Source organism: Seriola dumerili, unplaced genomic scaffold, assembly GCF_002260705.1.
Source record: "Seriola dumerili isolate Sdu_G_001 unplaced genomic scaffold, Sdu_1.0 BDQW01000187.1, whole genome shotgun sequence".
NCBI classification, from domain to species: domain Eukaryota; kingdom Metazoa; phylum Chordata; class Actinopteri; order Carangiformes; family Carangidae; genus Seriola; species Seriola dumerili.
In genome coordinates this window covers 433,090-447,141 of record NW_019174442.1, presented here as the reverse complement: position 1 = coordinate 447,141, position 14,052 = coordinate 433,090, and the positions used below count along the sequence as shown (strand labels likewise).

At 39.5% G+C, this 14,052-nt stretch overlaps 1 protein-coding gene across 24 annotated transcripts in view; it reads left to right on the top strand.

Annotated features, from left to right (window-relative positions):
- LOC111227433 (calcium/calmodulin-dependent protein kinase type II subunit gamma) overlaps positions 1-8,068 on the top strand; it is a 62,037-nt gene extending 53,969 nt beyond the window's left edge. For 6 of the 24 annotated variants that reach the window (XM_022752913.1, XM_022752907.1, XM_022752910.1 and 3 more), the window contains 8 exons: positions 1,196-1,240; positions 2,954-3,008; positions 4,270-4,374; positions 4,750-4,881; positions 5,591-5,666; positions 5,947-6,041; positions 6,766-7,017; positions 7,862-7,944. In XM_022752913.1, coding sequence (XP_022608634.1) covers positions 1,196-1,240; positions 2,954-3,008; positions 4,270-4,374; positions 4,750-4,881; positions 5,591-5,666; positions 5,947-6,041; positions 6,766-6,998 — 741 coding nt within the window. In that variant the 3' untranslated portion in view covers positions 6,999-7,017; positions 7,862-7,944. Of the gene's footprint in view, positions 1-1,195; positions 1,241-2,953; positions 3,009-4,269; positions 4,375-4,749; positions 4,882-5,590; positions 5,667-5,946; positions 6,042-6,765; positions 7,018-7,861 lie in introns of all 24 variants that reach the window. The other 18 variants (XM_022752925.1, XM_022752920.1, XM_022752924.1 and 15 more) reach the window with 8 other exon arrangements.
- The last annotated feature ends 5,984 nt before the right edge of the window (positions 8,069-14,052 follow it).

Genomic DNA, 14,052 nt, shown 5'->3' with positions numbered 1-14,052 from the left:
CCACCCCCCCACCCCCTTCAGTCTTTGTGTTAAACTAAGCTAACTGGCCACTGTCAGTAGCTACAAATATACTGTGCAGACATGATAGTGGTATCAATCTTCTCATCTAACTCTATGCAAGAACTTCTACATGGCACCGATTACTTTCTACATCATGCCAGTGCTGAATTCTGCACTCCAGCAAAAGCTTATGAGCTACACACCAAACTTGCCAAATTGAGAGCCAGGCATTGAGCTAAGTAAAACATTTCCTCAGACTGGGTAAAATTTTCCAGTCTAAATTTCCCAAAGTCAGGCAGCCTGTAGCTCAGGGGTTAAGTCCATGAACAACAACGTCCTGTCGTGTCTCCACTGTCTGTAATCAAGGCTGAAAATACCCCAAAAATACTTTAATTAACCATAATCCAGTGTGTCATCGACGGGGCTGCATGTTCTAAGTTTGTAGTTTCTGGATGTTGGGTCCAGTGTTGATTGGGATCAGGAGCCTGAGTGTGTGACTGACTAATCCACTATAGTGTGGGTTGGTTTTCCAGACAGTGTTGTACTTGGAGCTCTTGAATTGCGTTGTGCTGAATGCTTCTGTGGCAGGGTCAAGGTTGAGGATGAGGAGTGGCTATACAAACACACAGTCGCCATGTCGCTTAATGCAGCGTTTACACCATGGAGGATGGAAAGATTGAAATCTAATTCCGAAATTATTTAATGCCAAATTTTATATATCAGAGCTTCTCAGTTGTAACTCCGTTATTGAAGTGAAGTAAAGTTATATGTTGTACCTGGTAAATACGATAACTTCCAGGTGACATGAAAATGCCATCAGCACCAACACTCACACTTCCATAAACCTCCAGTGACTCCTCCTCCTCAGTCCTGGCCCTGGGCTGGTGAATATTCGTTTAGCTGTGTTCATGGCTGTTTTCGTGCAGTTTTGAAGACTCAAAAATGATTCTTTAGACCACAGTGCTGAATGGGGAACAGACTCACACTGAGTGCCTTGACATCTACAGTCATCTATTTAATCGCCATAAATGCTCCACAGCCTCTTGTGGCTCCTGTGCTTTGTTTTGGTGTGCGCACACGTGTCTATGTTTGTGGTCATGGAATATGTTGATATTTCCTGGCATCTTCCCTGGTGCCCTCCCCCCCTCCACCCGTCCCATCCCTGCATGGTAAAGTGTCTCCTACCTCCCCCCAGGAAGCCCAGACAACTGTTGTACACAACCCAGCTGATGGCACCAAGGTAAGCTGCTCCTTCTGCCACCACTAGCCACCAGCCACTACTAACACGTGCAGGTAACTCGTGCGGGATTTTCTCTAGATATACTTCATACATCACTGTCTTGGAAAAAAAAAAATTTAACTGTTTATACTTGTGCACCTAATGTAAGCTGGCTTCTGTCAGCATGTGTCATTATCTTGCCTCCTGAATACTAGAGATGATTTCACAGAGAGAGTCGAATCCTGTGAACTCCAAATCTCAATTCTGGAAGCAGATCACTACAGCGCCTGCTTATGTTGAGGGTTGCTGACATTTAAATCACTGTGAAGGTGCACCATAATGTAACCACTGGAATAAATATAGACTTTCATTGTATTATTATTATTATTGTCTTCAATTAATAAATTACAAATTATTCGAAAAAATAACTTTGCCAGTTAATGATTGTATTTCCTTATTCTGTCTTTAAATGATGAATTAATGCTTGAATGCAAGAGTTGTGAAAATACCTTTTTACATTACAAACTTTGAGCTAATTTCAACCCTGTTGCTTAAAAGTTTTGCAGCTTGTACGAGTGGCCACTCCACTGAAACAGCTCTGTTGTCTGTGACAGAAGCCCTAAGGGAAGCTAGAGCCGCAGCCCAGTCCTCTTATCTTGCTGGACCAATCAGCAGCCTTTGACATGGTGAACCAGTGCATCCTGCTATCTGTATTTGGGAAAAGCGCTTTCTTGCTTTGAATCCTATCTCACGGGGTGCTCCTTAAATGTGTCATGGCAAGGACAAACATCCTTATCACATCCCCTCCCCACAGGGGTGTCCCAAGGTTCAGTACTGGGGCCCCTTCCCTTTGCAATATACACCACCTTGTTTGGTCCAATTATCCATTTGCAAGGCTTCTCATATCACTGCTACGCAGATGACGGCCAACTATACCTATTGTTCCCTCCAGATAACCATATGCTCTCACCATGGTTCTCAGCTTGTACCTAAGACATATCCACATGGATCAAGGAACGCAACCTTTAACTAAATTAAGACTGAATCTAAGATCTCTAAGACTGAACCAAGGTCGCGAGAAACCTAGAAACTCTGAATTGATGTTGATTAAACAGTCAAAGTATCTAATTATTCCAGTGGTTCCCTTCAGGATTCACACAGCATCAAAGTTGATTTCAGATTTATATAAAAGAGAAAATCCTACACTGTCTTTAACAGCAGCACAGGCACTATATCTTCAAATACTCATGTAAGGCTTTTTACTAAAAGAGAACCAGCAACCACTCGATTTGCATCACTATGAAATGCTCATGCTGTTACACAATTTTCTTTACATTGACACTTCTCTGACAAATACTTTGCCACACCGGCTTGCTTACTCTTGAGGAGCAGTTACACGCTGACCTGCACTTGCATACTTCCTGTTTAAATTAGCAACAGGATTTCAAATTGCTCACACACTTTATTGCTTTGATGTGTGTGGCTCTCTGCGCTTCCCCTCGCTGCTGTCCTGGCTGGTTTGTGCTCCTGGGAGGGAGTTGTCCACCCGTCCATCTGTCTGTCAGGTTGTCTATGTGTCCATATGGCCTAAGCTTCCCAATCCCATCTCACTTACACAATTTAAAAAAAGTGATTTGCTATTTCTCTTTTCTCCCTTTATCTATCGTTCTCTCGTTCCACCTGCTCCTCTATCCATCTCTCCTTTTTTTTGTCTCATCCCTCTCTGTTTGACAGGGCTCCACAGAGAGCTGTAATAACACAGAAGAGGAGGACATGAAAGGTAGGAAAGGTACTTGTCAAACTTTCACCTACTCCGCATGCCTCTTTTTGTTCACTTTGTATCTGCAGATCAGATAGAAAAAATATTATCATAGAGCTCATACTGAATTTCTTCACTTTATACATGAGGTAATGCATGTTTACTGGGTAGAGGTTTCAGGTAACTGTCAACTGTTAAGTCCAGTAAGTTTACTAGTTAGACCACAGATGCCTGCGAGCATCACAGGGAAGACAAATGTGACATAAACAGTTTTACATAAACATTGTGCATCTATGGGGGAAAATACAGTGCTGCTTTCTGTTGTCTCTGTACAAAGTAACAACATGGTGGTGTAGTGTTAGTTTTCCCATCCTGTTCAGTTGCTCCAGAGCCTCAAGGATCTGTGGGAGAAACTCAGCAGAATGTGATGATCTGCAAAGGCTCAAATACAGGATCTCTTGAGTATGACACATCTAACACTCACCATTGCCAACCTTATGTGGATACCTCAGCCTCATTTTGATTGTTGGTGTGCGTTGGCGTGTATGCCAGCATCACACACCACTTAAGCCTTTAATTAGTCGTCTGCAGCTCGGGTGGTGACACTTCACTGTTTTCAGTTGAATGAAGTAGGACAGAGCTACCTTCAGCTTTCCAGAAAAGAGTTAATCCAGTTACTTGAGCAGCTTTCCCTGGGTTTACCAGCACTCAGTCTTATAGTGGATCATCACTGACATGCAATCGAGGGGCTGTTGTTCCTGTTCTCTCTTCTGTCTTTCTGAGGCTGAATGCACTTAGCTGACGTTGCTCTGGATGAAAGTTAAATGAATTTAATGTAACTTCTCTCTTTTTCTTTCAAATACAAACTCTCACTGATAGGATGCCTCAGCTCCTCCATGTGTAGCATCAGGGTTTCTAAGATGAAGCACAGGGTTGGCGTGTAGAGTTACAGAGAAGCAAGTGACCAGAGTGTCACATAGCGGCAGCACCTACAAGTTTTATGAAGCAAATATATCAAGTATTCACTGGTTCCAGCTTGTCAGATATGATGATTTGCCGCTTTTGTTTTTATGTGAATGAAAATCAAATAGCTTTAGATTTTGGTCAGACAAAACAAGCAATTTGAAGATATCACCTTGGGCTCTGGGAACTTGTGATGGACATTTGATTTTTCATATTTTTTTGGCTTTAAAACGATTAATTATTCCAAATATTATAGATAAACATATCTCAGGCTCTCTGCCCATGTACATCTGTTTGTAATTGTGTGTTTGTCTTGTGATGGGGGCAGTGGCTGTCAGTGAGTCTACTAGTACAGACAGTGCAGTGTTAAGCCAGTGCAGCACTACTGAGGAAGGGACCCCAACCGTGTCTCCTCATTGCCCAGCACCCATCTGTAAGTTGGCAGTATTTTACCTGGTTTAACTCTCAGCTCTGACCTTTCCTTCTATACCCAACACCAGACCTTCAGCAATAATTTTGACCTCTTCACTTCCACTCTTCCCACCAACTGACTGCACTAGTTCCCCTCTGCTCTCCTATGCTGCCATCTACTGGCGTCCAGGCCTGGTTGCATATTACTGCTCCTCTTCTGTACTCTCTGGAGGTCATCTAACACTGAGTGTCTTGATTCTAATTTCCTATAATGACTGCTTGATATACTGTTTGCAGGATAAATAATGTTAAATGCCATGTAAATAGTTGTATACATGGCTTCTGAGCTTTGCTAAACATAACTTTATTTCACTGGGATGACTGTACCGGCCTGCAGCTGGTCCCCTGCAGGAGGCTCCTAGCAGCCCCAGAGTTCCTGTAGCTCAGACCAGTCCAGCTCAGAGCTCTTGTCCTGAACCAGAGTCGGCTCTGTCACCTCTCACAGGCAGCAGCGGCAACCTGCAGCAGAGTAAGTGCCAGGCAGGTTGGGGGAGTGCTTGTGCAAAAGCTCCTGAAGCAGTGTTTATACGGTTTTTGTGTGCCACTTGATGGCAGACGGTCTGAGGACTTAGGGAATCACACTGGCTTCTTTTTAAGGCTCTGTGAAAAGTTACATGCAGGTGTGAAGGCTTTCCAGGCTTCAGTAGCTGCATGTTAGTGAAAAAAAGTATTTTACAGCATATTATCTGGAAATAAACCCTGTTGTGTTTGCAGTTTGTGCTTTTCTGGTGTAGTGTACACCCATTTTCTTGACTTTTGTGCCTCACTCTCATAATTTCCGGTGTAATTTGGTGGTGTATATATATAAATTTAAAAAACTGGATTTCTCTAATGGTGGATTTTATTGGTGTGGGTTTGTGTGTGTGCAGTGAAAGCTCTTAGTTTGAGACATTCAAGGACTCACTGGATGTCACATGGAGAGCAGAGTGTGTGGTGTGGTGTGTTTTGTACAGGCTGACTTCAAATGTCACTGTCATTATTACCAGAGGTGCCACCCATGTGATGAGCCTATTTCAAATGTCAGAGGTTTTCGAGCTTGTAAGGCAGTGAGAGTCGGTGAAAGCATCTGGAGCGGTACTTGAATGTTCAAAATTCAGATGATTTCTGACTGTCTTTAACCTCTTCTGGTTGTCTTCCCCCTCCTCCCCTCTCTTATCTTTCGATCTCACTGTTTCCAGCTCGTAAACAGGAGATAATAAAGATGACAGAGCAGTTGATTGAAGCTATCAACAATGGGGATTTTGAGGCTTACACGTAAGTTTGAATATGCAACTCAAACACACTTCTCCGTGTTCAGTTTTCTGTCTTGTTGAAAACATTTTCTCACCTCTAACACAATGACAATCTTTAATTCTTGTTAAATACACACATTACTTGAAAATGTTCCATTATCTCAGAGCTTCAAATGCCATGTCATCTGTCCTGCATCATTTAGCCTTCATTATTCTTCACAGGCTCTTCACTTGCAGGGTAAATTCAGAATCAGTAACAGATAAAGCAAATGTTTATTTATGGTTGTGTTTTCTTCTGACAGGAGAATCTGTGACCCTGGACTGACTTCTTTTGAGCCAGAAGCTCTTGGAAACCTGGTGGAGGGGATGGACTTTCACAAGTTCTACTTTGAGAATCGTAAGTGCAGTTTCAGTCTCGTAGTCAATTTAGTTCTCAATTGATAGAGACACTTTGATCAGTCAGTGTTGTGTAATAATAAAATATAAAGAAACATGTAAAATCCTCATTAAGACAAATTATAGGGGGAAATCCAGATTAATGCCAAACTAAATGATGAAATGGTTGAACGGAGCATCCAGTGACACCTGAGGATGGTACTGCAGTTTTGCACAAATGAAAGGTTCTGTGCTTTGTTGACTTTTCTTACACAACAGTTCCTGTTTATGCTCAGTGTTTCTTTCCAATCAAATAATCACTTTTGAGAAGCTCTGGTCAGTGAATTAGGAAAACGAAAAATTACTATCAAATCTGTTTAATCTTGATTAATCAACTAATCATTTCATCCCTTTAGAAGTTTTTGGTATAGATGTTAATCTCTGTCCACCTCTACACATATGTAATTTGAAGTTTAATACAGAACTTGGTTCAAGTAGAGATTCAAGTTTTTCCAAACTTACCTAATGTCATGCTGGATTTTCGGAAAATGTGTAAAATGATAATGGGGACATCTATAATGTGATTTTATTCACATTAGCTCCTCCTGCCATTTGAAGCAGCCAACTCATGTTGCCTATGGCAGCTAAAACATGCTAAATGCTCTCAAATCAGGTTACTTAGCTGCACATTGACAATTGACATTTCCATTTACAAACTGCTGACTTGCACATTTCCATCCCCACAGTGCTGAGTAAAAACAGTAAGCCAGTGCACACCACCATACTCAACCCCCACGTCCATCTGATTGGTGAGGACGCTGCCTGCATCGCCTACATCCGCCTGACGCAGTACATCGACAGCCAGGGCCGGCCGCGCTCCTGCCAGTCAGAGGAGACGCGCGTGTGGCATCGCCGCGACGCCAAATGGCTCAATGTGCACTTCCACTGCTCAGGAGCACCGGCTGCACCCCTGCAGTGAACCGACAACTCAGGCCCAGGTAAGGTGAAAACATGTCACCATGATGAGAGACTGGAGGGTGCAATAACAGTTTTATGCTGCATGCAAGGATTATGGCTGACTTTAAAAAACCTCTGCACAGGTCACTTGGCTCTTCTGAAGGTTTTTATTGTGTAATATTTTTTAAAATCATAACACACAGCTTGTAGCCTTGAAGCAACAAGCTTTATTGTTATTTCCCCGTCCTCCCTGCTGGGTTCGTCCCTGCTCCAGGGCTTTTCCTGAAGAGTGAGTGTCGGCCTTAAAACTGAGACAACAGACATCTCTCAAGTTCACTGGAGGTGAAACAGGGAATATCGGCAATCTGTAACAAAAAGACAAATTTTCCACAAACATGCTACAGTAGATCATGATTTTATGCTTCACTTCAGATTAATTTTCTGAACATCATTTGAAATCCAGTTTGAAGGGAAATGGAAGGATTTAAGAAAAGCTCGTAAAAGACAAACACACTGATTCATTTACCGTTATGTAAAGGAAGAGTTCAACATTTTGCAACACATGCTTATTTGCTTTATGTCTGTGTGTTAAATATCCTTGTTATGTTTTAGTCTGCTGATTTCCAATAGCAGAGCAGCCTTGTATTGCAGATTGGGGGCACTGACTATACTAATGATCAAAAACCCACCTCTTCATGAACAGGGGACACTCGTCAGGCTGAAACCAGCAATTTACACAGTCTTCGTTGTCAAATCCTGGACAAATTCAAAATTATCTGCAATGCTGCGTACCATCAAGTCTAAGTTAGGATATAAGTTTTTCATTTGGGTGAACTCGCCCTCTTTACAGTCTACACACTAACCAATCTATTCTTCCTTCTCCAGCTTTGCCTGAACTCTAAAGCTCTTTGGAGCATTTATTCTCCGTGGACGGATTGGTACCTGGATCCTGGACGGGAAGAGGCTGCTTGGAAAGCTGTAAAAACACAAAAGAGGGGAAATTAAATTACAATAAAAAAAACAAAGCAAAAAAAAAAAACAAACAAAAAAAAAGCATATATCAAAAGCTTGACTGAATGACCGACCAACACCAATCCAGTCCAACCCTAGCTAGATGATGTTGGGGCCCGGCCGATGTCAGCCCCTTCTTGCAGGTGGTGCATGCTTCTGGTGGCAACACAGGGGTGGTGCTGTCCTGGTCCTTTTCTCCCATGGCCTTTATTTCCCCATCTTTGTTTTGTCTCCTGTCTGGAAAAGTATTAACATGTTTTTAAAAAAAAGTAAAGAGAGATATATACATACATACATACAACAACAGAAAAACAAGTAGACTTCACATACACAGCGAGTTGGGGTTGGGTGGTATAATATGTGGAAAACAAGAAAAAGAGAGCAGCAGAATGTCTACTTTAATAGAAGTATTGTTTGTTTTACAGTTAATAGGTATGTGTAGGTGGGGTGAATGGGAGCAAGTAATATCTACTTAATATCAGAATTTAACACCCATTTTAAGTGTCAGGTTTGAGCACCTGTACACAATGTTTCAAAGGGGTTTAGACCATGTGATATGTTACTGAAGGGACCTTTATTTTTATTTTGTCTTTTTGTATTATGTGTTATTAAGCTGATTGATTTTTATCTCCTTGATGATGTATTTTAAAGTATTTTGTGTTGAAAAAGAATAATTTTTAATCAAAAGCGGGATTTTATTTAATAGAGTTGTGTATAAATAGATATTTATATTGGGGGAAAAAAAGGGGAAACATGATGTACTTTCAGGGTATAGGGAGGGGAATTAAGCATGAGAGTGTGGGTGTTTTTTTTTCTGCTTTGAGGTCCCGAGGTGTAAATACAAACACATACCATGCATGCACATGCATACACACAAACACACATGCACACTCAAGGTCCCTGTGCTCCAGCCTTTGGGGTTGAGCCTCTCTTGAGCTTTAGACACAACATCCAGGCCAGCTCATCCTGAAGTTGCAGAAGGCATCCATCTGTCTACCCTGCAGTGTTTGGAGTAGAACATTAGGAGGCGCCATCGGTCAAAGTCTAAAGCTCCTCACGTCTCTGAACTACCTATTGTGAAAGCACGGACACACCCTCACATCAACTTTTCACTTTTATTTCATCTGGTTTAATGTATTTTTGATGTGAAGCATGATTTATTTGAACTATCTAATGGCCTGTACTGTTTCTGCACAGACACTTAAGACTCGATGCTGTTGTGTTCGCTCTTCTGAGGGAGTGAACCTTTCTGCAACTTCAGGTTACGCTCGCCAGAATCCTTCCCTCTCACCCTACCTCTGCCCCTTTACTTCCATCATTCCTGCCTCTTATACTCTGCACATGTTACTCTTGTGACCTTCTCTAACCAGCCCCATTGCTGTCTTAGTAGCACCATACTGTGTGATGATGATGATGATGTCACCCTTATGCCTGTCTCTTGTTTTGATTGTGTTCTTAAAATTTGTATATTGTCCGTCTTGGCACTATAAAAAGCATGTTAAAAAGGGAATGCAGCTGAGGGATTGGACAAAACAAGGCATCATGGGAAGAGGCTATGCCGGCTCAAAGGTTGTGGGACCTTCGCTGATGGCAATCAAAGGACTTGGTCCCTTTTGTCACAGTTTCTGTTGTAAATGTTGTAGTTGTTTAGTGTTTTGATGTTGATATTTTTATCAGTTGTTTTAGCCAGAACTATAAAAAAGTAGGGGCTGGACTGAATGGAAGCTCAGACTGCCACAACCCTTTTTTTTGTTGTTTTAACTGTGCCCATTATTTCCTTACACACTGATCAATGCACACCGAATGCTGAAATCTTGGGGCAAAAACACTTAATACTCTTCTGTGGCTAATTATATTGAAATTCACAACATCATATAAGCACATGAGATCAATGATTCTTCCTTTGAGGAGGACAAACTATATCTCTGTGTCAGTGGTTAAACTTTGCAGCACTGTTTTTTCACTGTGTCGTAGAAACTTTGTGAGTGTGTGACTTTGTACCAGCGGAGGGATGAGGCTTGCCGTCCGTCACGTCTGTGCTATGCTGCTCCGTAGTATCTCATGTACTAGGTAGGCTGTTGCTGATGGTCACCTACAAGCAGAAACCACAACGAAGCTTCAAATCATCACATATCATGTCTATGTACGTACACTGACACAGTCAAACAGATTTTTAACAATGTTGTGAATCATATGTGAGCCCTGTCCTACTGTATCAACCGCCTGTGCTTCTTTCTGAGTGCTGTGACATATCTGACATGCCATGAAAACTGTGCCCGCCCCACTTTTTGCACCATGATGACAATGCGTTGTAAAACCAGTACTGAAACTATGTGATGTTTTTTATGGCTCTTAGTAGTTCTGTTTGTGCTGTGGGCACTGGCCCAGTTGTCTGTTGATGCCACCAATCTGATAAGATGCTTTTCTTTCATTGTGAGTGTGTATTACCACACAGTCATGGGAATGTTTAAATAAAAGAGTAAGATGCAGGTACACTCAACAGGTTATCTAGAAGGAGGGAAACTGATCTGAGGGAACAAACACCTGCATACTCAGTTTGCCAAAGTATTTAAACAGTTGGATCAAGTTGAAATCAGCAGTTTTGTTTGACTAACACGAAGCTAAACAGCAGAAATTTTGACATGTTGTAGCAGGAAACCACTGTTGTATAATTGCTGCATTTAAATTATAAACATAAATTCAGTCTTTTGTTTCTCATGCTTCTCAGTGACTTCAGCTGATAGACAAGTTGTTTCTTTGTAGTACTTAACTCACTTTTCTCTCTCCAGCTCCGTCTTCAACACATTTATGCAATAGTGTTTCTTAAAAACATTTTCTCAATAACCCCTATTTTGCTATCTAGCCATGCAGATAGTTTCGGTTTTATTTGTTGGGTTTTGAGATTTCTGCCTCTACATCTGGACAAGGGAGGCAAAACACATTTAATTTTTGATGCATTAAAAATTCAACAGTGAAGTAGTTCCAATGAAAACTGTATAACTTGCACGTAAAATCTGAACTGTCTGTACTAGAAGTAAGTGAGAATATGTTCGCACAGTTTGTAGTCTGAGTGATCCAGCTGCTGTACAGCGCGTGTTGCATCAAAACACATATACGAGCTGTGAGTCCATCTTATCTGGATCCTGAATTATTGAAGATGAGGGAAAAAAAGTAACTTTAAATCGAGTTATGAAAATTGCACCACAATTTCAGAGACATCAATACAAACCACATAAATTCAGTTAGAATTAAATTTCAACATTAATGTTCATTGGTAATTATTTCACAGTTGCTTGAAAATTAAAATTGTTATGGCCCGTCTTTGGTTCTATAGAAGTACTACAGAGTGAACTCCCTGCTTCAGCTGAAGTGTCACTGAGATCCATTGTAAAATAATAGATTACGTTTTAATATAACAGGGTATCAACTTTTAGCTTTGCTGTTGTATATAGGATACGAGACCAAATATAAACTTTACACAGAATTACTTTGGGTAGATGGCACCAACTACCTACAAATCACAGTAGGTGAAGTAGCTTGCTTTCTGTTGTTTTGCTTCATATACATTTTAGTTTTAAACATCCAATTGTTTGAAAAACTGAAAAATGAACTGCATAGTTCAGATACTTTGGCAAATGTCTAAATATGTTAGATTAAAACATTACCTGACTGGAGTGAGGGGACAAAAAGATTCTTGAAACGCTTAAAACAAATGTTGAAAAAGGATCATGAAAACCACAATCTTCAACAGCAACACTATATATGCAGTTTTACAAATGGAAGAAATATGCATGTCTACTTTCTGGTAATTTTTCACTGTTTACTTGATAAAGAAATGGAAATCTATGTTACTTGCATCCTTGAGGTTATGAAATGGCTCTTTCTGAGATATTGAAATCAAGTGATGTTATCTCACATTAAAATGCATAAAAGATTAGTCAAAGCCTTAGCTTGTATGTACCCCTTTATAAGTAAATTTATTGCATTGTAACCTTACACTAAAGGGGCTACATATGTCTATACTCTTTGAGTTTCAGTTGGATGCTGGATTTTTGCATGACCATACAGTTAATAAAAATCATACATTTAAAACTATCAAGTGTCTGTTTGGGTGGTTGTTCTTCATTCTTTGTTATTGGAAAATTAGTATTTCATTTTCATTATTGGTGTCCAGTTCTCTGTTGTTGCAGTTTAATACACAAACAAATTTTGTTCATTGCAGCGATTTCTATAAGACAGCAAAAAAGACAATGTTTGACTCTGGAAATAGTCCTGGGTGATAATTCTATGCAATTCAATCATTTGTGGACATTCAGAGGTATTATATAATGATACATAGAATTTACATATCTAAATATTTTTTTAAATAATGACTACAAGCAAATTGTAGGTAAGAGTTACATATTTAGAGTATGTACAACATTTAAATTCTGTTAAATGCATTTAACATTGCAATGATGACTTGACAGTTACCTCCAGGGGGTAACAAAGACCAGACAAATCAGCCTAAGGCTTGGCTGCACAGCAGTTACAGTGAGCATGTCTGAAAATCTGCGAAAGCAAAGTAGTGTAACTTATTTTGTCAGGAATAAATGTGTTTAAAGAATATGTTCACAGTTGTAGTTAGCTCATATGTACACCAAAACTATTTTTGACTTACTGTAATCATTCCTCCTCTTCATAATGGCCATTAAAATGAGGGGGACAAAATCCAATATCCTTGTTTTATGTAAAATTATATTCAAAAGTATATCTGCAGCAAGGGTGTAGGTTTGGTTTCCACATTGGTAGGGATGCAATAACACTGCCAACCCTCGAAAACAAAGAGACTAACTTTTTAATGCCATCAAGGGGGTTTATTAACAAGTAAGATCTGGATTTATGGAGTATATGTAGGCTTAAAAAGTCATAAAAACGCCATAGTATGGTAAGGCAGAAAAAGAAAAAAAAAGTCATAGTATAGTAAGGCATAAAAACGCGCAAAAACTTTATATTATAGGAAGGTATAAAATATCATATTAGAATAAGGCATAAAGTCTTCAAAAAACATCATACCATAGTAAGGCATAAAAATGCCAAAAAAGGTCATAGTATAGTAAGGCATGAAAATGCCAAAAAACATCATAGTATAGTAAGGCATTCAAACGCCAAAAAATGTCATAATATAGAAAGGCATAAATCGTCATAGTATAGTAAGGCATTAAATCATCAAAAAACGTCATAGTATAGTAAGGCATAAAACGTCATAGTATAGTAAGGCATAAAAATGCCAAAAAACGTCATAGTATAGTAAGGCATAAAAAAACTAAAAAATGTCATAGTATACTAAGGCATGAAATCGTCAAAAAACGTCATAGTATAGTAAGGCATAAAACGTCATAGTATAGTAAGGCATAAAAATGCCAAAAAACGTCATAGTATAGTAAGGCATAAAAAAACTAAAAAATGTCATAGTATACTAAGGCATGAAATCGTCAAAAAACGTCATAGTATAGTAAGGCATAAAACGTCATAGTATAGTAAGGCTTAAAATCGCTAAAAAAACGTCATAATATAGTAAGGCATAAAAACGCCAAAAAACATCATAGTATAGTAAGGCATTCAAACGCCAAGAAATGTCATAATATAGTAAGGCATAAATCGTCATAGTATAGTAAGGCATTAAATCATCAAAAAACGTCATAGTATAGTAAGGCATAAAATCGTTAAAAAAAAGTCATAGTATAGTAAGGCATGAAAAATGCGAAAAAACGTCGTAGTATAGTAAGGCATAAAAACGTCAAAAAACGTCATACTATACTACGGCATAAAACGTCATAGTATAGTAAGGCATAAAAATGCCAAAAAACATCATAGTATAGTAAGGCATTCAAACGCCAAAAAATGTCATAATATAGTAAGGCATAAATCGTCATAGTATAGTAAGGCATTAAATCATCAAAAAACGTCATAGTATAGTAAGGCATAAAACGTTTTTATGCCTTACTATACTATGACATTTTTAGCGAATATAAGCCTTACTATACGTATGACGTTATATGCCTTACTATACTATTGACGTTTTT